Raw genomic sequence first — 26,386 nt, 5'->3', positions numbered from 1 at the left:
GGAATGCGTAATAGGGTTTTTTATTGACCCAAATTACAGCGTGCCATGTAAAGGCCCGGGGACGAAGACCAAACAAACACGTATAGAGCGAGGAGTACCTCTAATAAATTCACGGGACGAGACCCGAACACACACAAGCGCACAATGATTATCACACGGGACGAGACCCTTAATCATCTGCGCAATACAAGTGGCACGAAAGGCAAAACAACACAGTACAGGTACTCACATGACCACGGACATAGGAACAATAATCGACAGGACAATGGTGAACAAAGGGCACACTTATACAATTACTAATCAAATGGGAATAGAGACCAGGTGTGCATAATGACAGTTCCAGAGGGATCTGTGACACTTGTTGAAGGCTGAATGCGGCCCCCGGGTCAAAATTAGTTTGACACCCCTGCTTTACACACACCTCACCCTCAACGGCATGCCCCAGACCTCTGTAAGAACAGAGTATTCAACTACCAACACTACTTATACCCACACACCTTAAACATACACAACTGCACTTACGCTGAATGACACGCCATACATAGGCCGCTGTATAACCAGAATACAGACACACCTTACATGCACCTCAAGCTGGTAAGCATTCCCTATAGACCTCTGTAAGGATAGAGAACACACGCCTACACACACCTTACACACACATACAGTGCCATCGGAAAGTGTTCGGACCCCTTGACTTTTCTCACATTTTGTTATGTTACAGCCTTATTCTAAAATTGATTACGTCCATTGTTTTCCTCATCAATCTACACACAATACCCCACAATGACAAAGCAAAAACAAGTTTTTAGAAATAGTAACAAATGTATTAATAATAAAAAATAGAAATACCTTATTTACGTAAGTATTCAGACCTTTTGCTATGAGACTTTTACGCTTCTGCCACTCTCTGTTCATCATATATGCATAGTCACTTTAAAGATACCTACATGTACATACTACCTGTTTCCATTGATCATCCTTGAGATGTTTCTACAACTTGATTGGAGGCCACCTGTGGTAAATTAATTTGATTGAACATGATTTGGAAAGGCACACACCTGTCTATATAAGTTGACAGTGCATGTCAGAGCAAAAACCAAGCCATGAGGTCGAAGGAATTCGTTCGTAGTGCTCCGAAGCAGGATTGTGTCGAGGCATAGATCTGGGGAAGGATACCAAAACATGTCTGCAGCATTGAAGGTCCCCAAGTACACAGTGGCCTCCATCATTCTTAAATGGAAGAAGTTTAGATTCACCAAGACTCTTTCTAGAGCTGGCCACCAGGCCAAACTGAGCAATCGGGGGAGAAGGACCTTGGTCAGGGAGGTGAACAAGAACCAAATTGTCACTCTGACAGAGTTCCAGATTTCCTCTGTGGAGATGGGAGAACCTTCCAGAAGGACATCCATCTCTGCAGTACTCCACCAATCAGGTCTTTATGGTAGTAGCCAGATGGAAGACACTCCTCAGTAAAAGCCACATGACAGCCTGATTGGAGTTTGCCAAAAGGCACCTAAAGGACTCTCAGACCATGAGAAACACGATTCTGTGGTCTGATGAAACCAAGATTGAACTCTTTGGCCTGAATGCCAAGCGTCACGTCTGGAGGAAACCTAGCACCATCCCTACAGTGAAGGATGGTGGTGGCAGCATCATGCTGTAGGGATGTTTTTCAGCAGCAGGGACTGGGAGACTAGTCAGGATCGAGGGAAAGATGGAGCAAAATACAGAGAGATCCTTGATGAAAATCTGCTCCAGACCGATCAGGACCTCAGACTGGAGCGAAGGTTCACCTTCCAACAGGACAACGACCCTAAGCACACAGCCAAGACAATGCAGGAGTGGCTTCGGGACAAGTCTCTGAACGTCCTTGAGTGGCCCAGTCAGAGCCCGGACTTGAACCTGATCGAACATCTCTGGAGAAACCTGAAAATAGCTGTGTTGCGACGCTCCCCATCCACCTGACAGAGCTTGAGAGGATCTGCAGAGAAGAACGGGAGAAACTCCCCAAATACAGGTGTGCCAAGTTTGTAGCATCATACCCAAGAAGACTGAGGCTGTAATCGCTGCCAAAGGTGCTTCAACAAAGTTCTGAGTAAAGGGTCTGAATACTTATGTATATATTTCCGTTTTTTATTTTTAATACATTTGTAAGCATTTCTAAAAACCTGTTTTTGCGTCGTCATTATGGGTTACTTTATGTAGATTGATGACGAAGAAAAAACAACAATTTAATCCATTTTAGAATAAGGCTGTAATGTAACAAAATGTAGAAAAAGTCAAGGGGTCTGAATACTTACCGAATGCACTGTATGTACACACTTGTCAGACATCAGCACATAGGTGGACCACAATACAAAGAGGAAAGTAGGAGGGTAAGAGAAAGGAGAGATGGGGAGGAAGAAAGATGGAATGAATGAGGGAAAAGATAGGAAAAAGGAGAGAGGAGATAGATAAGTGTATTACTCCCTTGTGATTAGATCACAGCTCGTAACTAACACCTCCTCTCTCTCTCACTTTCTTTCTCACTTCCTTTCTCTAGCTCTCTCGCCTATGTCTTCACAATTTGGCAGTTTTCCAAGACTCGGGGCAGTAACAGTGTGTGTGTGTGTGTGTGTGTGTGTGTGTGTGTGTGTGTGTGTGTGTGTGTGTGTGTGTGTGTGTGTGTGTGTGTGTGTGTGTGTGTGTGTGTGTGTGTGTGTGTGTGTGTGTGTGTCTGTGTGTGTGTCATGTTCACACATGCAGAAAATCTGAAAATCAATATATGTTTGCCTTCAAGTTAAGAGTTTTATTGTGTTTGCAGAATGAGAGGAGCTTTCTGAAAATACATAACATTTACATTAAGTTACAAAACCCATAACTAGCCTACGGATATTGTTGTACTCTCTTTGTCTAGGGGTCCTAGGCCTAGTTACATGGTCTGTAACTTGTATGGATTTGTGCATTTATGTGAGAAATCAGCATTTGAGGACCGTGTTAGATGCACAGGAGACAACAATTTACTGAGTTCAGGGCCAGCTCCGTCTTGACCTCTTGATTGGCCAGTCCAAGAGGATTATAATCCTGTGTAGCTCAGGTAGAGCATGGTGCTTGGTAGAGCATGGTGCTTGTAACTCCAGCGTCGTGGGTTCAATTCCCACAGGGGACTAGTATGAGAAAAAAAAGTTGGAAAATGTAAGCAGTCACAACTGTAACTTGCTCTGGATAAGAGAATGTGCTAAATTACTAAAAATGTAAATTATTAGTTGTTCACATGGTGTTGAAAATAAACATACAAAACAGAAAACTACAAATAGGCATGCCCAAACTAAAGACTCAAAACCAAATAAAAGGCCTCATGGCAAACAAAACCCCCAACCTCACGGCTTGCAAGCTGGAACACTGACTGACAAATTCAGGCCTGGCTCAGATCACATAAAGAATTTGCGATTAGTAAAATATTTGTTATTGATTTCAAAGAAAAGGAAAGTAGACAATGAATGTAGGGTGTTCCAGCAAGAGTGGACATTGAAATATTTATTTATTGAGGTATCGGGGAAAGCTGTGTGCTTAGTGTGCAAAGAGAGCATCGCTGTCTTGAAAGACTACAACTTGTCCCAACACTTCCAGATGAAGCATGCAGAGAAAGATAGGAATATGTCTTCTGAGCAGAGGGCAAGTGCATCGAAAGAGTTGCTTCCTCTGCATTCGGCAAACAATGGAATTGCGAGAGCTAGCTATGTACCGTCCCACAAAATTTCTAAACATAGCAAGCCATTCGCTGAGGGCGAATTCATTAACTAATGTTTAATGGTTCCCAATCAGAGGCTGCTGTCTATCGTTGTCTCTGATTGTGAACCATACTTAGGTAGCCTTTTCCCTCCTGGTGTTTGTGGGTAGTTGTTTCCTGTTGTGTGTCTGCACCAGCCAGAACTGTTTCGGTCGTTATTCTTTGTTATTTTTGTTATTTCAGTGTTCATTTAATAAATATGGACACGTACCACGCTGCACCTTGGTCCTCTCCTTCCAACAGCCGTTACAGCCGTTATACACAATGCATTCGGAAAGTGTTCAGACCCCTTGACTCTCTCCATTTTGTTACGTTACAGCCTTATTCTATAATGGATTAAATAATTTTTTCCCATCATCAATCTACACACAATACACCATAATGACAAAGCAAAAACAGGTTTTTAGACATTTTTTCACATTTATAAAAAAAATGTAAAACTGATGTCACATTTTCATAAGTATTCACACCCTTTGGCAGCGATTACAGCCTCGAGTCTTCTTGGGTATGATGCTACAAGCTTGGCACATCTGTATCTGGGGAGTTTTTCCCATTTTTCTCTGCAGATCCTCTCAAGCTCTGTCAGGTTAGATGGGGAGCGTCGCTGCACAGCTATTTTCAGGTCTCTCTAGAGATGTTCGATCGGGTTCAAGTCTGGGCTCTGGCTTGGCCACTCATGGACATTCAGAGACTTGTTCCGGAGCCACTCTTGCATTGTCTTGGCTGTGTGCTTAGGGTCGTTGTCCTGTTGGAAGGTAAACCTTCGCCCAGTCTGAGGTCCTGAGCTCTCTGGAACAAGTTTTCATCAAGGATCTCTCTGTACTTTGCTCAGTTCATCTTTCTGTCGATCCTGACTAGTCTCCCAGTCCCGCTGAAATTAAATTGAAACTGTTGAGCATGAAAAACCTAACACCATTGCAGTTCTTGACACAAACAGGTGTACCTGGCTAGGGCTGTTGTGGTGACCTCCACAAGTGGCGTCAGTCATAAGTCATGACCACAGTAAAATTACAGGTGACCATTTGTGCATCCTGAACATACTTTGATAGTACCCATTTTGCTTACAACCATCATGTCCTAATAACCTGGTTTTAGGGCTCTATTGTCCCTCTAACCACTCTGACATCGGGTGCATTCGTAAATTCGCTCTGGCTATCAACTCCGATTTCAGAGCACTCTCGTCTGAGTGTGACAGAGCGCAGAATAACTGATGAATTTACAGAACGCTCAACACCCTTTGAATATGGCTGACGTGAATATGGCCGGTGTCAGTAAACGTCAACAAAAAAGCGTCGTTACATTGTTGCCAGCAGCACAGTTACAGTCACCAACACTCTGGATAACATGAAAACAGACTAACCAGCTAGGGCGAGTAAAATGGTCAGAGTGAGGTGTTCTTTCATTTGTGTCCAGAAGTAGCTAGCAAGCTAACCGACGTTAGCCAATTAGCTTGGGTGCTTGACTGCCATTGTGAGGTCAGAACGCTCGGATCAACCCTACTCGGCCAGAGCGTCCAGTGTGCGCTCTGAATGCCTCGAGAGCAAAACGCTCTGAATTTATCAAAGGACAATCTGACAACTCTGAATTTATTAACGATATTGCGCGTTCGTAAATGCATCAGTTATTCTGCACTCTGGCACACTCACACGAAAGTACTCTGAAATCGGAGTAGATAGCCAGAGTGAATTTACAACGCACACTTGGTTTCCCAAATGAAGCACTGGGTAGCTGCAGGAACACGGTTGGAGAGCCCATGGCAAACAGAGTCTGGGCGGAATATCACCTCTCGGCCAGCAAGAGCATGCTCCTCAAACAGCGGTTGATGCGTAGCGTGAAATAAGTGTTCTTGTATGTATTTCTCAGCTGCTCATATTCGGCACATGCTCTGCTATTAAATCAGAGTAGCCTACAAAACGGACCAGCGGGAAAGCGTGGCCTTCATTCGCTATTCGAGTGCACTGCATACAGATAACTTGTATTTTCCCCCCTGCCCATTAAAATATGGGCCATTTGAAAAACGAATTTTACAAAATAATGTGGACACCCCTTCAAATTAGTGGATTCGGCTATTTCAGCCACACCCGTTACTGACAGATGTATAAAAACACAGTCATGTAATCGCCATAGACAAACATTGGCAGTAGAATGGCGTAACTGAAGAGCTCAGTGACTTTCAACGTGGCACCGTCATAGGTCAGTTTGTCAAATTTCGGCCCTGCTAGAGCTGCCCGGGTCAACTGTAAGTGCTGTTATTGTGAAGTGGAAACGTCTAGGAGCAACAATGGATCCGCTGAAAAACCGTCTGTCCTAGGTTGCAACACTCACTCCCGAGTTCCAAACTTCCTCTGGAAGCAGCGTCGGCATAAGAACTGTTTGTCAGGAGCTTCATGAAATGGGTTGAGCAGCCGCACACAAGATGCGCAATGCCAAGCGTCGGCTGGAGTCGTGTAAAGCTTGCCACCATTGGATTCTGGAGCAGTGGAAACTCGTTCTCTGGAGTGCGACGGACGAATCTGGGTTTGGTGGATGCCAGGAGAACACTACCTGCCCGAATGCATAGTGCTAACTGTAAAGTTTGGTGGAGGAGGAATAATGGTCTGGGTCTGTTTTTCATGGTTAGGCCTAGGCCCCTTAGTTCCAGTGAAGGGAAATCTTAACGCTGCAGCATACAATGACATTCTAGATGATTCAGTGCTTCCAACAGTTTGGGGAAGGCCCTTTCCTGTTTCAGCATGACAATGACCCCATGCACAAAGCGAGGTCCATACAGAAATGGTTTGTTGAGATTGGTGTGGAAGAACTTGACTGGCCTGCACAGAGCCCTGACCTTACCCCATTGAACACCTTTCGGAAATATTGGAATGCTGACTGCGAGCCAGGCCTATTCGCCCAACATCAGCACCCGACCTCACTAATGCTCTTGTGGCTGAATGGAAGCAAGTCCCTGCAGCAATGTTCCAACATATAGTTGAAAGCCTTCCCAGAAAAGTGGAGGCTGTTATAGCAGCAAACGGGGGGACCAACTCCATATTAATGCCCATGAGATGTTCGACGAGCAGGTGTCCACATACTTCTGGTCATGTAGTGTATGTTCTGATTTATTAAATATTCTAAGGTTTGTATCATTCACAACTAAAGTTGCCAAATAACTCAAAAAATGTCATATTGGACCTGTTTCAAACGATCACTTTTATGCTCAACAGAGCTACTCCGTAATGGGAAACATATCCTTTCTATTTTATTCAGCTAAGTTAAATCATATTATTCTTACTATAAAATCATGTTGAATAAAATAATGACACAGGACTTATAAGTATATATTATCAGCTAAATGAACAAGCCTACAGCCTATGGCATGGAGCATAGCCAGATAACATAGGCCTACAGTAGGCCAACTCATATTCTGGTCTTCTGAAATACATTTTCTTCATATCAAAATGTTTCTTTAGATCTGACTTAAATAAATACTGGATTTATTGTGATGGTGTGTATTACATTAATTTGTTAGAATGTTTTTAATGTAGATGTTCCAAAGGTGGGGATCATCTGCTTGTATGTGTGGAGGCCCGGAGATGCTAAACTTGTTTATGTTAATTAAAGGTATTTTAACATGAGAAGGCAGTCTTTTGCATGACCGCCACAGCGCTATGCCTGGCACCTACTACCATACCCCCTTCAAAGGCACTTACTGTAAATCTTTTATCTTGCCCATTCACCCTCTGAATGGCACACATACACAACCCATGTCTCAATTATCACAAGGCTTAAAAATCCTTCTTTAACCTGTCTCCTCCCCTTCATCTACACTGATTGAAGTGGCTTTAACAAGTGACATCAATAAGGGATCATAACTTTCACCTGGATTCACCTGGTCAGTCTATGTCATGGAAAGAGCAGGTGCTCTTCATGTTTTGTACACTCAGTGTATACTGTATATACATCAGGACATGTACATAGTGAACTCATACACATTGTATAAATGAAAATAGAATACAGTATTTCAGAACGGGACCTACCACTTGCATGTCAATATCAGACTGGGAAGAATTTACGTTTGCGAAACCCCCCCCCCCATCTGCAAAACGTAATCAACCGATAGGAATACATAAACATCAAATACATATTTATCCAGTGTCAAGTGGAAACATGTTACACCAACCATGTTACACCAGCACAACATCAGTATTAGGGTAGAATAGTTGAACACGCATAGAATAGTTGAACACGCATGCACAGGCACAGAGATTACATTTAGAACAATATCTAGCCTAATAGAAAGAAATATGGCATAACCCTTAACCTTTGCACAGCGACCAGACCGTACAAATGTACCAAGCTAGGAATCCAATATTGCGTCACGCCTATAATTTTGTGAGATTGAAATGCATCCACGGTCATAATCATAACCAATGTCAATTATGTTACATAGCTAGCTAGTAAAATGATAACAAGTTAGCAGGTGCCAGGCTAACTAGCTAGCCAACTCCAGTCATGTGCTAACGTTTTCTGGTAAACCTAGCTTTAGGTGGCTGTTTGTAATGTAGGTTGCTGTTTAGTAGCTATATCTATGACTACAAAGAGAAGAGGTTTTACAATCGAGGTACAATAGATATCTGATTGTAAAACCACTTCTATTTTTAGCCATAGATATGTTTACCTGTAGTTGTTTAGCTAACTTAGCTAGCTAGCTACCTAAGTTAGCAAACAGAAACATAATTTGATTTCACCCCACTGTAACACAGTAGTATGTTAGCCAGCAATACACAATATGGGTTTCAGTAGATAAACTGAAGTTACCTAGCTAGCTAGGTGGCTTGCAGGAAAAAATGACTTTCTTAGCTAGCCACCGTATTTGTCATCTGCCCTTTTACAGTAGTGCTGGACTCAGCTGTAGCTGAGCTTCTAGCTAAATCCAACTCTTTGTTTCAAATCCTTTTCGCTTTATTCTGATTGAAACGTATGGTTGAATGTCACCATGTAGTTAACAGAACATCAAAAAATTCTTCATTGTCGAATTTGTGTTGATCAGAGGTGTCACGTTCATCATAATGATTGGACCAAGGCGCGGCGTGGTATGTTTCCATCCTTTTATTTGGAATAGAAAAGTCAAAGGGAAAAAACAATAAAGCGAACAAACGAAACGTGAAGCTCAAAATAGTGCTCACAGGCAACTATACCTAGACAAGATCCCACAAAGCACAATGGGGAAATGGCTACCTAAATATGATCCCCAATCAGAGACAACGATAAACAGCTGCCTCTGATTGGGAACCATACCAGGCCAACATAGACATATAATTCCCCTAGATAACTCACCCTTAATCACACCCCGACCTAACCAACATAGAGAATAAACAGCTCTCTATGGTCAGGGCGTGACAAGAGGAATCACTTGAAGCCATTGTGGTCTGGTCAGTTCTTTTAGATTTGCCCAAAGGATTGTGACTTTAGTGTCTGCCTCCCTTTCAAAAAAGCCTGCCTTGTGGGAGGGACAGGCCAGAGCACAAAGCACCGTCCCACATGAATTGTAGTATTTGGAGACTGGAAAAATTTGTTTGCTTGTATATTTAGCAATGAATCATAGCTGAAAGAGGTCCAATGGCTCTATCGAACAAGGACCACCATATCTACAAGCACTAAAACATATAGTGTGATCAGTTTAACATAGAGCCTTCGAGATGTTATACTGTTATAAAGCTGGACTCATTTATTTTCCGATCTCAGCCCCTCTCCCCATCAGTACACCAGAAGCAATCATAGGGTGTATCATTCAGCGTTCGAAGCCCTGACGTTCCTCCTGGGCAAATATGTGTGAAACACAAGGTCACTGATCTAGAAATGCCTCGGACATGATGAAAAAAAGCCCAGAATCCCCCAGGGTGAAATTCTCCTTTAACTGGCCTCATGGTAATGGCCGGAGTTGTTGCATGGTTTTCTATGTGTTTGATGGCATTCCATTCGCGCCGTCCAGCCATTATTATGAGCCAGCCTACTCAGAATTGTTTTTTAAAAAGGACAAATATGTATGGTGGTGAAAAATTGTGGGGGAAAAATGTGAATACACCATTTTCCAACATTTTTCACCAATTGGTAGTTACAGTCTTGCCATCGCTGCAACTCCAGTATGGACTCGGGAGAGGCGAGGGTCGAGAGCCATGCATCACGACGAGTCGCTATAGGACAAGGACATTCCAGTTGGCTAAACCCTGCCCTAACCTGGACGACGCTGGGCCAATTGTACACCACCTCATGGGTCTCCGGTTCTTGGCCGGCTGCGACACAGCCTGGGATCGAACCCGGGACTGTAGTGACGCCTCTAGTACTGCGATGCAGTGCCTTAGACCGCTGCACCACTCGGGACTTATTCTATTTTCTATTATCTATATTAATATTATTATCACTGCATTGTTGGTAAAGATCTCTCATGGTATTTCACTGTACTGTTTTACACCTGTTGTATCCTGTGCACACGGCGAATAAACTTTGAAACTTGAAACACTGACACTCACACACACATACACACACACACACACACACACACACACACACACACACACACACACACACACACACACACACACACACACACACACACACACACACACACACACACACACACACACACACCCCTCCAGCTCCAGAACAACACAGGTGCATGGAGTGGAAAAGAGGAGGAAGAGATAGAGGAAAGAGGTATGTAGGGAGAAGAGAATGGGGGAGTAGAGGAGGACAAAACACAGTGTGTTTGTGTGTGTGTGTGTGTGTGTGTGTGTGTGTGTGTGTGTGTGTGTGTGTGTGTGTGTGTGTGTGTGTGCGTGTGCGTGTGCGTGTGTGCGTGTGTGCGCGCGCGCGCGCAAAAGCCTGCGCATGTGTGCTTGTAGGGCAGTAGGGTGAGAGAATGTTTTGTCCACATTGCTCCCTTCAGACACAAATATGACACATCAGACTAAACTAAACACACACACATACAAACACACAGACTAAACACACTCACTGGTCCCAGCCAGGTCCTCTTTCACCCCCTAACTCCTATCCTCAACACATTACAGCTCCTACTCCCTAACCCCTAGCGGCTTATACAATGGAGTAAGTGATTGGAAAGGTATACATGATTTAATCCAGCCTATCAGAGAGCAGGGTTACTGTATTACAGTGAGAGTTACTGTATTTCCATATTGATTGACCTATTTAATTTAGATATCCACAAGATCCTCTGGAGTTAGGGGAAGGGGACAAAGGTCAGGGGTTAGGGATCCAGGGGATTGGTGGATAAGTGAACAGTTTATCCAACCCCGTCTCCCAAGGTCTATATTACACTGTGACCACCATCACACACACACACACACACACACACACACACACACACACACACACACACACACACACACACACACACACACACACACACACACACACACACACACACACACACACACACACACACACACACACTACAGGTAGCTGGTGGCACCACAATTGGGGAGGCCAGGCTTATAGTAATGGCTGGAACGGAATTAATGGAACGGTATCAAACACATCAAACATACGGGTTCTACAGCATGTGTTTTAATGCCATTCCATTTTTTCCATTTCAGCCATTATTATGAGCCGTCCTCCCCTCCTCAGCCTCCTGTGACACACACATACACACTCCTACAGAGACTCCCAGCGGAGACATTCTCTCTCACACACTCTCAGCAGCAGTTCACACACCCACACATACAGGAAGAAACGCCAGCCTCTTTCAATCTCTGTCTCTCTCTCCCTCTCTCTCTCTCTTGTACACACACTCTCTCTCTCGCTCTCTCCCTCTCTCTCTCTCTTGTACACACACTCTCTCTCGCTCTCTCCCTCTCTCTCTCTCTTGTACACACACTCAATTCAATTCAATTTCAATTGAAGGGGCTTTATTGGCATGGGAAACATGTGTTAACATTGCCAAAGCAAGTGAGGTAGACAATACACAAAAGTGAAACAAACAATACAAATTAACAGTAAACATTACACATACAGAAGTTTCAAAACAATAAAGACACTCTCTCTCTCGCTCTCTCCCTCTCTCTCTCTCTTGTACACACATTCTCTCTCTCGCTCTCTCCCTCTCTCTCTCGTACACACACTCTCTCTCTCTCGCTCTCTCCCTCTCTCTTTCTTGTACACACACTCTCTCTCTCGCTCTCTCCCTCTCTCTCTCTCTTGTACACACATTCTCTCTCTCGCTCTCTCCCTCTCTCTCTCTCTTGTACACACACTCTCTCTCAAACTCAAACTCATGCACCCGCACTGCTGAGCAGGGAGAGACGGAAAAAGGAAAGGCGGGATGAGTTTGTGGGCACTGCTGAAGCACCTGTGTACATGTAAACATTTACGGCGGAGAGGAGATAGGGATCTGAAAAGAGGAGACAAGAAGACAGGGGAAGAGAAATAACCGGAGAGGAGGAAAGAGAAGAGGTGCTGGGACGAGAAAAAGACAGGAGAGTTGAATCCATTCTGGACACTTTCGAACAGAGAAGAGAGGTGGAGGAGGGAGATGATGATGATGAAGATGAAGAAGATTATGAAGATGCTGCTGTGTGTGTTGGGCTGTGTGTGTGTGTCTCAGGCAGAGGTAGCAATAGTAAACTCTGGGGCAAAATGTACCTACCTCTGTATGGGTAACACCATCACACATATGCCCACACACATCCCCAAGAACACCACCGACCTGTGAGTACACACACCAAGATGTAAGAGAGGTGGAGGTGATCCAGTTTTGGCTGTTGATGTTGCTGATGGAAATTCTATTGATTTGAATTATTGTCTGTTTGATTGTATTAACAGCTGCTGATGTGGATGTTGTTGTTGTCATTATTGCTATTGTTGTCTCTTTGTGTTGTCATGATGTCGTTGGGTTGGTGTTATGGTGTGGGGACGGAGGGGCGGGGGGAGGTGATAGTAGTAGACTGTGGTAAACTCTGGCCTCATGTTTTTATAGTTGAAACATTTCTGAAGGAACCTCAAGGCTATCACCACAAATGGGCAACAGTGTGTGTCTCCTACAGAGACTTCCAGCAGAGACATTCTCTAATGTAATAGTGTATATAGTGTAATACAGTATATGCCACTTAGAATTGAACCCACTATCCTGGCGTTGCAAGCGTCATGCTCTACCAACTGAGCTGCTCTCTCTCTCTCTCTCTCTCTCTCTCTCACTCTCTCTCTCTCTCTCTCACTCTCTCTCTCACTCTCTCTCTCTCTCTCTCTCACTCACTCTCACTCTCTCACTCTCTCTCTCACTCTCTCTCTTTCTCTCTCACTCTCTTTCTCTCTCACTCTCTCTCTCTTTCTCTCTCACTCTATTTCTCTCTCACTCTCTCTCTCACTCTCACTCTCTCTCTCTCTCTCACTCTCACTCTCTCTCTCTCTCTCACTCTCACTCTCACACACACACACACACACACACACACACACACACACACACACACACACACACACACACACACACACACACACACACACACACACACACACACGTATGTGTAAATACAGGTTTTAAGACTAAGGCTGGGATTCAATCTGGTCAATAACAGCCAAAGTGGATGTGACAGAGATATCAGGTCCCAATAACAGACAGACACACACACACACACACACACACACACACACACACACACACACACACACACACACACACACACACACACACACACACACACACACACACACACACACACAGCAGGCTGCTGTATCGTTCCCAGCAATAATGTGAACTCTTTGTGTGTGTTCTGTTCTCAGGTCAAGGCCAGGGAAATGTTTTCATTGTTTAACTAGTTAGTGAATGAGGTACGACCTACAATCTAATTGGTTGTTGTGTTTTACAGGGAGTTCAAACAGACGCACATCAGAGTGTTTCCCCGAGAAGCCTTCACCAACCTACAGCAGCTCACTGCCATGTAAGTGTGTGTGCGTGTGAAAGTGCGTGTCGGTGTGTGTGTTTAGTCCGACTATGTGTTTAGACTCTGATGTGGAACACGATGAGTAGAAACACTGTAGATATAGATCCCCCAAACAGAGGAGAGGAAGTCAGGAATACCTTATATTAGGCCGATGTTATGGAAAATGTGATTTGTCATTTAATCTTCTGTCTTCGGTTTGTCTCCTTAGGAACGACTACAGCTAGGCTACTTAAAGTAACTGTCCAGTGAAAATCTTATTTTTAAAAGTTAATATTCTGTTAACTCATACTCAAATAATGTTGTTGACTTCGCCACCAAAAACGGAACGTTTTTAAAAATGCTAGTTATGTTGTCATCCTCCCGAGGAGGATGAGCTGGCCAATCAGCGGTCTACTCGCATTAATATTTTTAATGACCGGTATACGCCCACACCAATCTGTTGTTTAGGTACGCCCACACCATTCAAACACAGAAAATATGCTTTTTAACATACTTAATTATTAATTATTATTATATTTTTTGGAAGGAAAACTATTTCAATCTTAATTGTAATTAATTATAGATCACATTTCATAGAAATCTGGAAACATTGGACAGTTACTTTAAAAACAAGTGTGCTATAGATAAATCAACCAGTCTCACTGCTATACTCCTCTGTCCATTTCTATCTTTTCCAATCTTTCTTCCTTTGTCTCCCTTACTCCCTCTCTCCTTTTCTCTGACCATTTCTCTCTCCCCCTCTCTCTCTTTCTCTCTCTCTCTCCAACACTCTCTCAGTGTGCTAACAGAGAATGGTATGTTAGAGAGCATCGGGGCTTTTGCATTTGCTAACCTCTCCAGACTAACTGAGATGTAAGTATTAGTCCTACAGTACCACAATACAACATTTATACACCCCTCAACACAACATTCATACCCCGCTCATACACCATTCAAACAGCATCAATGCACCATTCATAAACAACTCAAACACCATTCTCACACCATTTCATGCATCATGTGTGTATTTCAAATGTTGCATGTCTGCTCCAGAACCATCACCAAGTCAAAACACCTGGTCATCATCCATCATCAGGCTTTCATGGGACTTCCGAAACTCAGTCACCTGTAAGTTCCATATCCCCTAAGCCCTAAGCCCTTATCCCTTATACCTAACATTAACCCCTAAACTCTAACCCTAATCCCTAAGCCCTAAACCTAGCCCTAACCACTACCCCTACTTCAACAGGCTTTCATGGGACAGCCCAAACTAATATACCTGTAAGTACCAGTAAACCTTAACCCTTAAACCCTAAGAACTAATCCTAAATCAGTTGGCTTTGATGGGACTGCCCTGTTTTTCAGGACGATCTGCAACACTGGACTGAGGGTTCTACCTAACTTCTCCCGGATCCACTCCACTGCCCTGACGTTTCTGCTGTATGTCACCATGCTCTCTTACTGTAGTGTTCGTGTGTGTATTCAGTATTCAGTAGTTCACATGTTACTGTATTGTGTGGGAAACATGAGCTGCTTCTCTTACAGATGTAGGATCTTAATTTGATCACTCTTTTGTACATTTGAATACACAGTTGGAAATGCAAACTTGTAGTGTATTATAGGTTTCACCCCCCCCCCCCCCCCCCCCAAAAATGGCATTAATTATAATCCACATAATAATTGTACATTTCCTATTGCTGCAGGATCATTTTCCTGCTGTAGCAAACTGTCTCAAATTAAGATTTGTACATCTTTAGCTGTAGGAGTTTGGTTATTTTCTTTGTGTGTGTGTGTATGTGTACTCTGTATGTGTGTGTGTGTGTGTGTGTGTGTGTGTGTGTGTGTGTGTGTGTGTGTGTGTGTGTGTGTGTGTGTGTGTGTGTGTGTGTGTGTGTGTGTGTGTGTGTGTGTGTGTGTGTGTGTGTGTGGTGCAGGGACCTGCAGGACAATGTGAACATAGTGATCATCCCCAGCAACGCTTTCCTCGGCCTCACCACTAATACCATCGATGAACTGTGAGTAGTAACAAACACACACACCGAGTACACTACACACACACACACACACACACACACACACACACACACACACACACACACACACACACACACACACACACACACACACACACACACACACACACACACACACACACACACACACACACACACAGACAGGGGATTGGTGGATAAGTGAACAGTTTATCAACCCCGTCTCCCAAGGTCTATATTACACTGTGACCACCATCACACACACACACATACACACTACAGGTGGCTGGTGGCACCATGGTTTGGGAGGCCAGGCTTATAGTAACGGCTGGAACGGAATTAATGGAACGGTATCACACACATCAAACACATGGGTTCCATGTGTTTTAATACCATTACATTTTTTCCATTTCAGCCACACACACAGAGTACACCCACACATACAGAGTACACACACACAGAGTACACAGACACACAGAGTACACATACACAGAGTAGCCACACATCTCCCTGGAAATATGACATTTTCGTGAAATGACTTCATAAATGTGCATCGTTCTTCTTACAGACGATTGACCAAGAACGGCATCAGTGAGGTGGAGAGTCACGCCTTTAATGGAACCAAGATACACAAACTGTGAGTCCACACACCCACACACATACACACAGACATACACACACACATACACACACATACATAAATACTATAATGGTTTCTCTTTCTCTCTTGCTCAGGTTTCTCATGGGCAACCTGCAACTTTCTCATATGCATAATAATTCCTTCAAAGGAGCAGAGGGGCCGGGGTTCCTGTAAGCATGGCTCCACAACAACACGTCAGTGACAACATCAGCCGTCAGTTGTTTTTGTGTCAAAGTGTTGTTGTTGTTGTTGTCTGTGTGTATTTAGAGACATCTCTCGTACAGCGCTGAGTTCCCTGCCAGAGTCAGTGCTGGGTGAAGTTGAGCATCTGTCCGCTGTCTCGGTGTTCTCACTCAGAGCGCTGCCTCCCCTGTCCCTATTCACAAAGCTACGACAGGCTAACCTCACCTACCCGTCTCACTGCTGCGCCTTCCATAAACCCCAGAGGAACAGGTACACACACAAACACACATTCCAAGATAGAATATATCTGTGTATATTATGTCACATATAAATTAGTGTGTGTGTGTATTTTCGCATTCTTGCGTGCATTTGTCAGGACCTTCCGGGTGAACTCCGCGTGCTTTAAACCCGGGGCTCAGAACAACCTCCACTTCTTTATGGACTTCTGTTTAAATTGGACATCTGTGGCCTGTAGTCCCGCCCCCGATGCCTTCAACCCCTGTGAAGACATCATGGGCTCCACCCCTCTACGCGTCCTCATCTGGATCATCTCTGTGCTCGCACTGTTAGGCAACACCATCGTGCTGCTTGTGTTGCTAGGTCAGTAAAAAATAAAAAATGTTTTATGTTTATTAGAAAATCTCAAGCCATATTTATCACAATAACTGTTTTTATCACAATAACTGTTTTTTTATCACTATACAAATGTGTGAATGATGACAAATTTTGTAATGAAAGCAGTTTGTAACGTCCTGACCAGAGTTCTTATGTGTTGTGCTTGTTTTAGTGTTGGTCAGGACGTGAGCTGGGTGGGCATTCTATGTTGTGTGTCTAGTTTGTCTGTTTCTGTGGTCAGCCTAATGTGGTTCTCAATCAGAGGCAGCTGTCAATCGTTGTCCCTGATTGAGAATCATATATAGGTGGCTTGTTTTGTGTTGGGGATTTGTGGGTGGTTGTTTTCTGTGTCAGTGTTTGTGCCACACGGGACTGTGACGGTTAGTACGTTTGTTGTTTTGTATTTTGTCTAGTTTTCATGTTATTAAATTATGGAAACTTACCACGTTGCACATTGGTCCTCTGATCCTTCTCGCCTCTCCTCGTCTGAGGAGGAGGAAGAGCTAGACTGCCGTTACAGAACCACCCACCAAACTCGGACCAAGCAGCGTGGCTACGGGCAGCGACAGCAGCAGCAGCGGCCAACTACACAGGACTCCTGGACATGGGAGGAAATTTTGGAGGGAAAAGGACACTGGGCTCACATTGGAGAATATCGCCACTCTCGGGAAGAGATGGAGGCAGCTAAAGCCCAGGAGCGGTGGTATGAGGAGGCAGCACGGAAGCGTGGCTGGAAGCCCGTGAAGAAACCCAAAACATTTATTGGGGGGGGGCTAAAGGGTAGTGTGGCGAAGTCAGGTAGGAAACCTGCGCCCACTTCCCATGCTTACCGTGGAGAGCGGGAGTACGGGCAGACACCGTGTTATGCGGAAGAGCGCACGGTGTCTCCTGTACGTGTGTATAGCCCGGTGCGGTACATTCCAGCTCCACGTATTGGCCGGGCTAGAGTGAGCATTGAGCCAGGTGCCATGAAGCCGGCTCAATGTATCTGGCCTCCAGTACGTCTCCTCGGGCCGGTGTACATGGCACCGGCCTTACGCATGGTGTCCCCGGTTCGCCAACACAGCCCAGTGCGGGTTATTCCACCTCCTCGCACTGGTCGGGCTACGGGGAGCATTCAACCAGGTAAGGTTGGGCAGGCTCGGTGCTCAAGGGAGCCAGTACGCCTGCACGGTCCGGTATATCCGGTGCCACCTTCCCGCCCCAGCCCAGTACCACCAGTGCCTACACCACGCACCAGGCTTCCAGTGCGTCTCCAGAGCCCTGTTCCTCCTCCACGCACTCTCCCTGTGGTGCGCGTCTCCAGCCCAGTACCTCCAGTTCCGGCACCACGCACCAAGCCTCCTGTGCGTCTTCAGAGCCCTGTACGCACTGTTCCTTCTCCCTGCACTCGCCCTGAGGTGCGTGCCCTCAGCCCGGTACCACCAGTGCCGGTACCACGCACCAGGCCTATAGTGCGCCTCGAGAGTCCAGTGTGCCCTGGTCCTGCTCCCCGCATTAGCCTTGAGGTGCGGGTCTCCAGTCCGGTACCACCAGTTCCGGCACCATGCACCAGGCCTACTGTGCGCCTCAGCAGGTCAGAGTCGGCCGTCTGCCCAACGCCGCCTGCACTGCTCGTCTGCCCAGCGCCGTCTGAGCTGCCTGCCTGCCCAGCGATGTCTGAGCCATCCGTCTGCCCAGCGCCGTCTGAGCCATCCGTCTGCCCAGCGCCATCTGAGCCGCCCGTCTGTCCCGAGCCGTCAGAGCCGCCCGTCTGTCCCGAGCCGTTAGAGCCGCCCGTCTGTCCCGAGCCGTTAGAGCCGTCCGTCAGTCAGGAGCTGCCAGAGCCGCCAGCCAGTCAGGAGCTGCCAGAGCCGCCAGCAAGTCAGGAGCTGCCAGAGCCGCCAGCCAGTCAAGAGCTGCCAGAGCCGCCAGCCAGTCAGGAGCTGCCAGAGCCGCCAGCCAGTCAGGAGCTGCCAGAGCCGCCAGCCAGTCAGGAGCTGCCAGAGCCGCCAGCCAGTCAGGAGCTGCCAGAGCCGCCCGCCAGTCAGGAGCTGCCAGAGCCGCCAGCCAGTCAGGAGCTGCCAGAGCCGCCAGCCAGTCATGAGCCGCCAGCCAGTCATGAGCCGCCCGCCAGTCATGAGCCGGCCGCCAGTCATGAGCCGCCCGCCAGTCATGAGCCGCCCGCCAGTCATGATCTGCCCTCCAGTCATGAGTCGCCCTCCAGTCATGAGCCGTCCTCCAGTCATGAGCTGTCCTCCAGTCATGAGCTGTCCTCCAGTCATGAGCTGCCCTCCAGTCATGAGCTGCCCTCCAGTCATGAGCTGCCCTCCAGTCATGAGCTGCCCTCCAGTCATGAGCTGCCACTCAGTCCGGAGCGACCATTCAGTCCAGAGCTGCCTCTCTGTCCGGAGTTGCCCCTCAGTCCGGAGTTGCCCCTCTGTCCTGAGCTACCTCTCTGTCCTGAGCTACCTCTCTGTCCTGAGCTACCTCTCTGTCCTGAGCTACCTCTCTATCCTGAGCTGTCTCCTCTATCTACGGGGGACCTTTGTGAAGGTTCCTAGACCAGGGTCGGGGGCGAGGGTCGCCACTCAAAGGACGCTAAGGAGGGGGACAAAGACAATGGTGGAGTGGTGTCCTCGTCCTGCGCCGGAGCCGCCACCGCGGACAGATGCCCACCCAGACCCTCCTCTTGAGTTTTAGGGGTGCGTTTGGAGTCCGCACCTCAGGAGGGGGGTACTGTAACGTCCTGACCAGAGTTCTTATGTGTTGTGCTTGTTTTAGTGTTGGTCAGGACGTGAGCTGGGTGGGCATTCTATGTTGTGTGTCTAGTTTGTCTGTTTCTGTGGTCAGCCTAATGTGGTTCTCAATCAGAGGCAGCTGTCAATCGTTGTCCCTGATTGAGAATCATATATAGGTGGCTTGTTTTGTGTTGGGGATTTGTGGGTGGTTGTTTTCTGTGTCAGTGTTTGTGCCACACGGGACTGTGACGGTTAGTACGTTTGTTGTTTTGTATTTTGTCTAGTTTTCATGTTATTAAATTATGGAAACTTACCACGCTGCACATTGGTCCTCCGATCCTTCTCGCCTCTCCTCGTCTGAGGAGGAGGAAGAGCTAGACTGCCGTCACACAGTTATCATATTAAAATACGTTCTTGTGATAAAAGTTATATACTAAACTTCCCCCTCCCCATTCTCGGTTGCTAGGCAGCCGAGCGAAGATGACGGTGCCACGCTTCCTGATGTGCCACCTGTCCTTTGCCGACTTGTGTATGGGCGTATACCTGGTGGTCATAGCAACAGTGGACGTGCGTACGAGAGGTCTGTACTACAACCACGCTATCAGCTGGCAGACCGGGGCGGGCTGTGACATCGCCGGGTTCTTCACTGTGGGTATACTGTAGACCTAGGAGGGTGTGTATGTGTGTGTGTGTGTGCCCTAGCCTTCGTATACTGAAGTGATCTGAACGCTTGGAACTGATGCTCTTACAGAAGCGCTATACTGTATGTGCAGGTGTTTGCCAGTGAGCTGTCTGTGTTTACTCTGACGGCCATCACCCTGGAGCGCTGCCACACCATCACCCACGCCCTCAGACTGGACCGCAAGCTCCACCTCCGACACGCCTGTGCTGTCATGGCTACCGGCTGGGCCTTCTCCTGTCTGGTGGCTCTGCTACCCACAGTAGGGGTAAGCAGCTACAGCAAGGTGAGGGATGTGTGACGCTACCTGTTTTTCTATACGTATTATATTGCACAGCTTCTATGCTAATTTGGGTAGTGTGTGTGTGTGTTTCAGGTGAGTATCTGCCTGCCCATGGATGTGGAGTCGCTGCCGTCTCAGGTGTTTGTCATGTTCCTCCTGCTGCTGAACGTGGTGGCCTTCCTGTGCGTGTGTGTGTGCTACCTGAGCATCTACCTGTCCGTCCGTAACTCCTCCTCCCCCCCAGCCAGTGCTGAAACCCGTATGGCTCAGCGGATGGCCATCCTCATCTTCACTGACTTCCTGTGCATGGCGCCTATTTCCTTCTTCGCCCTCTCTGCCGCGCTCAAACTACCCCTCATCACCGTCTCTGACTCCAAGCTGCTATTGGTCCTCTTCTACCCAATAAACTCATGCGCCAACCCCTTCCTGTACGGATTATGCACCCGGACATTCCGCCGGGACTTCTTCCTGCTGGCAGCGCGATATGGCCTGTTTACGACCAAAGCCCAGATCTACAGGACAGAGAGTTTCTCCGTCCAGCAGGCTGCATGGATCCAAATGTCGCCCAAAGCCTCCCACGGGACGCTGTGTTAACTGGTTCACATCAGCCAAGCCACCGGACCCCTACTGAAACCCTGACCTTTAACCCTGAACCCCTGAACCCAAGACCAGGCACGGGACACTGTGGCTGGTTTTAACAACAACAGCTTCTCTGAGAGGGATGGGACCCTGATGCCTCAGAGTACGCATACACACGTACACACTCATACACACATGCACACAGACACACACAGGACTGCAGGAGGTGTGTGCAGTAACAGGTAGCTGTTTAATAGTAGCAGATGGCTGTTTAGTAGTACTTTAGTTAGTTTGTGTTTGACTCCACAAATTCACCTGATCGCATCAACATACTGAACCCTCTCTCTACTCTCTACCTCCTCCCTCTCTCTCCCTCTCTCTATCTCTCTTTCCCCTCCCCCTGTCTTCTCAATATAGAGTAAATACAGTTCAAGATTTGTTCAATGTTTTTAAGAGATATGTAAAGATGTTTGTTTGTTTGTTGTTGCTTCCAGACCTGGGTCTAAATACAAATACAAAGAGGTGCTTTGGGTTTTTGAGATCCGCCTAATGTAGCTTAGAAAGTTTGCATTCCATTGAGCAGGGCAAACCAACCCCAACAGCAGAAGTGTTTTAAACTACTTTAAATTGTTTACTTAACCCAGGTCTGGTTCTTTCATGAGTTCTGTTTATTGGTTGTAGAAAAAAGTTGTTTATATGAGTTGTGCATCTACTGTTGTTGATAAATCTCTATGATTGTGCATTTTACCAAGAGTGAGAATGTTACTGAGACTTGGAGTTAAGGTATAGTGTGTACTGGCTGCACATAGAGAAGCCAAAACGAACACAGGCACACTCTCTCTCACAAACACACACACACACACACATTGTTGAGCAGTTTCTTGTGTTATCAGAAACATTCTGTCCTTCAGCACATCCAGTCTGTTCAAGGACAATGACCAATCCCCCAACCCTTCTGTGTGTGTGTGTGTGCGTGTTTGCGTGTGTGTGGGAGGAAAGGTTACACAGCTGCACTCAGCCCATTCATCAGGAGGAGGGAAATGGCTGGTGGATAGTTTATCAAACACACACACTCCAAAGATGTTATTTCAAGGTTGCAGGTGCGAGGCAGGTCCATAGGTCCACCTCAATGTGGAAACATTCTCATGCCCAGTCCCAAATTAACCCCTGGCCTAGCCCCTGTGCCTAGCTCCTACCACTTACCATGTACTGTTTTGAGCCCCCGACCTGAAGATCAGCAACGTCATCGTGATTCGACCTTGTTTTTTTCCGAGTTCCCAGTTGTCTTGAAAGCATCATAAATCCAGAGAATGCCAGACTTTGATGACAGTTTAATGACAAACTTTGCCCTTGAAGGACCACCGCGCCACCTTCCTGTTCAAATGAGCACAGCACAACAAGGTGAGTCCAAAAATGTATTGTATGCTGCTGCATTAATTATGTAATATGGCAGGGAGATATGTATGGCGCCGGAGGAGATGGCTGCTGTTTTACGGGCTCTTAACCAATTGTGCTATTTGTAACGTATTTTGTACATAATGTTTCTGCCACTGCCTCTTATGACCGAAAAGAGCTTCTGGATATCAGTACAGTGATTACCCACCTCGTATTGGAAGAAGATGTTTTCTTTAACGAGTCGGACGCAAAGGATTTACTTCAGACACCCGACAAGGCCAACATCCCCGTCATTCGCATGAGAAAGAGATGGAGATATCGGGGATGTAGGTCGGGTGCCTTGTAAGGATCCGACGGCGAGTGGGTAATCCCCCTCTACCATCAGTCCTATTAGCCAACGTACAATCATTGGATAACAAAATAGGTGAGCTACGATCACAAATATCCTACCAACGGGACATTAAAAACTGTAATATCATATGTGTCACTGAGTTGTGACTGAACGACGACATAGATAAAATACAGCTGGCGGGGTTTACGCTGCATCGGCAAAATAGAACAGCTGCCTCCGGTAAGACAAGGGGTGGCGGTCTTTGTATATTTGTAAACATCAACTGGTGCATGAAATCTAATATTAAGGAAGTCTCGAGGTTTTGCTCGCCTGAGGTAGAGTATCTCATGATAAGCTGTAGATCACACTATTAACCAAGAGAGTTTTCATCTATATATTTCATAACTGTCTATTTACCACCACAAACCGATGCTGGCACTAAGTCCGCACTCAATGAGCTGTATAAGGCCAGAAGCAAACAGGAAAACACTCATCCAGAGGCGGCACTCCTAGTGGCCGGGGACTTTAATGCAGGGAAACTTAAATCCGTTTTACCTCATTTCTACCAGCATGTTAAAAGTGCAACGAGAGGGGAAAAACTCTAGAACACCTTTACTCCACACACAGAGATGCGTACAAAGTTCTCCCTCGCCCTCCATTTGACCATAATTATATCCTCCTGATTCCTGCTTACAAGCAAAAACTAAAGCAGGAAGCACAAGTGACTCAGTCAATAAAGAAGTGGTCAGATGACGCAGATGCTAAACCACGGGATTATTTTGCTAGCACAGACTGGAATATGTTCTTCCGATGGCATTGAGGAGTACACCACATCAGTCACTGGCTTCATCAATAAGTGCATCGATGATGTCGTCCCCACTGTGACAGTACGTACACACCCCAACCAGAAGCCATGGGCTACAGGCAACATCCACACTGAGCTAAAGGGTAGAGCTGACGCTTTCAAGGAGCGAGATTCTAACCCGGAAGCTGATAAGAAATCCCGCTATGCCCTCAGATGAAACATCAAACAGGTAAAACGTCAATAGAGGACTAAGATTGAATCGTACTACACTGGCTCTGACGCTCGCCGGATGTGGCAGGGCATGCAAACTATTACAGACTACAAAGGGAAACACAGCCGCAAGTTGCCCAGTAACACGAGCCTACCAAATGAGCTAAATTACTTTTATGCTCACTTCAAGGCAAACAACACTGAAGCATGCATGAGAGCATCAGCTATTCTGGACCACTGTGTGATCACGCTCTCCGAAGCCGATGTGAGTAAGACTTTTAAACAGGTCAACATTCACAAGGCTGCAGGGCCAGACGGATTACCCAGATGTGTACTCTGAGCATGCGCTGACCAACTGGCAAGTGTCTGACCAACTGGCAAGTGTCTTCACTGACATTTTCAACGTGTCCCTGACTGAGTCTGTACTACCAACATGTTATAAGCAGACCACCATAGTCCATGTGCCCAAGAACACTAAGGTAACCTGCCTAAATGACTACCGACCCGTAGCACTCACGTCTGTAGCCATGAAGTGCTTTAAAAGGTTAGTCATGGCTCACATCAACACCATTATCCCAGAAACCCTAGATCCACTCCAATTTGCATACCGCCCCAACAGATCCACAGATGATGCAATCTCTATTGCACTCCACACTGCCCTTTCCCACCTGTACAAAAGAAACACCTACCAATGCTATTCATTGACTTCAGCTCAGCTTTCAACACCATAATGCCCGTAAAACTCATCACTAAGCTAAGGACCCTGGAACTAAACACCTCCCTCTGCAACTGGATCCTGGACTTCCTGACGGGCCGCCCCCAGGTGGTAAGGGTAGGTAACAACACATCTGCCATGCTGATCCTCAACACGGGGGCCCCTCAGGGGTGTTTACTTAGTCCCCTCCTGTACTCCCTGTTCACCCATGACTGCTCGGCCTCCGACCACAAGGGACTACAGAGGATAGTGCGTACAGCCCAGTACATCACAGGGGCCAAGCTTCCTGCGATCCAGGACCCTTATACCAGGCGGTGTCAGAGGAAGGCCCTAAACATTGTCAAAGACTCCAGCCACCCTAGTCATATACTGTTCTCTCTGCTACCACATGGCAAGCGGTACTGGAGTGCAAAGTCTAGGTCCAAAAGGCTTCTACCCCCAAGCCATACGATTCCTGAACAGCTAATCAAATGGTTATTTGCATTGTCCCCCCTATTCTCTGGTTATTATCTATTCATAGTCACTTTAACTCTACCTACATGTACATATTATCTCAATTACCTCGACTAACCTGTGCCCAGGCACATTGACTCTGTACCGGTACCCCCTGTTATTTTACAGCTGCTCTTTAATTATAATTTTTTTTAAATTATTATTTCTTACTTATCTATTTTTGACCTAACACTTATTTTTCTTAAAACTGCATTGTTGGTTAAAGGCTTGTAGGTAAGCAATTCACTGTAAGGTTTACACCTGTTGTATTCGGCGCATGTGACAAATAACATTTGATTTGATATACTGTCTGTAGATAAGAAAGTAATACAAAGTGTACGTTGTGTAGTAAGCTATTAGTAGCCCATGTGCCTCACCCTAATAATTTGGTGACTTTTCCCCTCATAATTTTGCCTACTGTTCTGACTGGGTGGTGCACATGTAGCATATGGCCTGTTTTAGAGAAATGTAATCATCTAATATTGTAAGAGCTTTCATTGTCTGCTTATATGTCCCTTTTGTTTATCCTACGGTTCTGACTTGGTGTACAGTGTAAGAACGGCCCATTTTCTGAATTCTATCGCTGTACATTTCAAAAGTGCTGAACAAATAGTTATATTGACTATGTCCGTCCTAGCTAGCTCATTAATGTCTTAATCAAAATGATGGATTACCTCTTATCCGCTCGCCATTCCCTTATGCCACATTTTGTACATCTCAATTGTCAGTAGAAACCACATTTGTTTAAGCAAGTCAGCCATATCAGCTATGTTTTTTTTAAAGGCAGTAAATGAGGCTGAATGAACTGTTTCGCTGGCAGACAAGGCTCTGCTGATAGCCAGGTGTAGCAGTGGTAAGGTGATGGGACTGCTGTTGGGACTCTGCTGTTGGGACAGCTTTATGTAGGCCCTAACAGTTTGTGGGCACCGTTTGTCACCATTATAGTGCAATTCATTAATTGTTTAGTGTTGTGTTGTGTTGTGTAGTGGCTTTGCTGGCATGCATTTAAACAAAAAAAAATGGATTTTGCCCCATCAAGATTTACATGCTAAAATCACCACTGCT

The 26,386-nt window shown here is 46.1% G+C and overlaps 1 protein-coding gene across 1 annotated transcript; it reads left to right on the top strand.

Moving 5' to 3' along the window:
* Positions 1-12,077: 12,077 nt before the first annotated feature.
* fshr (follicle stimulating hormone receptor) lies at positions 12,078-22,074 on the top strand. Its single transcript, XM_038975270.1, has 13 exons — positions 12,078-12,475; positions 13,630-13,701; positions 14,482-14,556; positions 14,737-14,811; positions 15,049-15,123; positions 15,618-15,698; positions 16,243-16,311; positions 16,410-16,484; positions 16,582-16,767; positions 16,874-17,097; positions 20,299-20,480; positions 20,606-20,797; positions 20,888-22,074. The coding sequence occupies exons 1-13, from the start codon at positions 12,300-12,302 to the stop codon at positions 21,386-21,388; spliced, it is 1,983 nt and encodes a 660-aa protein (XP_038831198.1). The 5' UTR covers positions 12,078-12,299; the 3' UTR covers positions 21,389-22,074.
* Positions 22,075-26,386: the final 4,312 nt, after the last annotated feature.

The sequence above is a fragment of the Salvelinus namaycush genome, chromosome 35 (genome assembly GCF_016432855.1).
Source record: "Salvelinus namaycush isolate Seneca chromosome 35, SaNama_1.0, whole genome shotgun sequence".
NCBI classification, from domain to species: Eukaryota; Metazoa; Chordata; class Actinopteri; order Salmoniformes; family Salmonidae; genus Salvelinus; species Salvelinus namaycush.
Note: the sequence above shows the minus strand (reverse complement) of the source record. Positions and strands in the feature narration are given on the sequence as shown.

Bases quoted from the DNA above. Each gene is read 5' to 3' on its own strand.
- fshr (XM_038975270.1), top strand. From the start codon at position 12,300: ATGATGATGATGAAGATGAAGAAGATTATGAAGATGCTGCTGTGTGTG. The intron at 15,124-15,617 runs GTATGTCACCAT...TGTGTGGTGCAG, and splicing joins ACTGCCCTGACGTTTCTGCT to GGACCTGCAGGACAATGTGA. The intron at 16,312-16,409 runs GTGAGTCCACAC...TCTCTTGCTCAG, and splicing joins GGAACCAAGATACACAAACT to GTTTCTCATGGGCAACCTGC.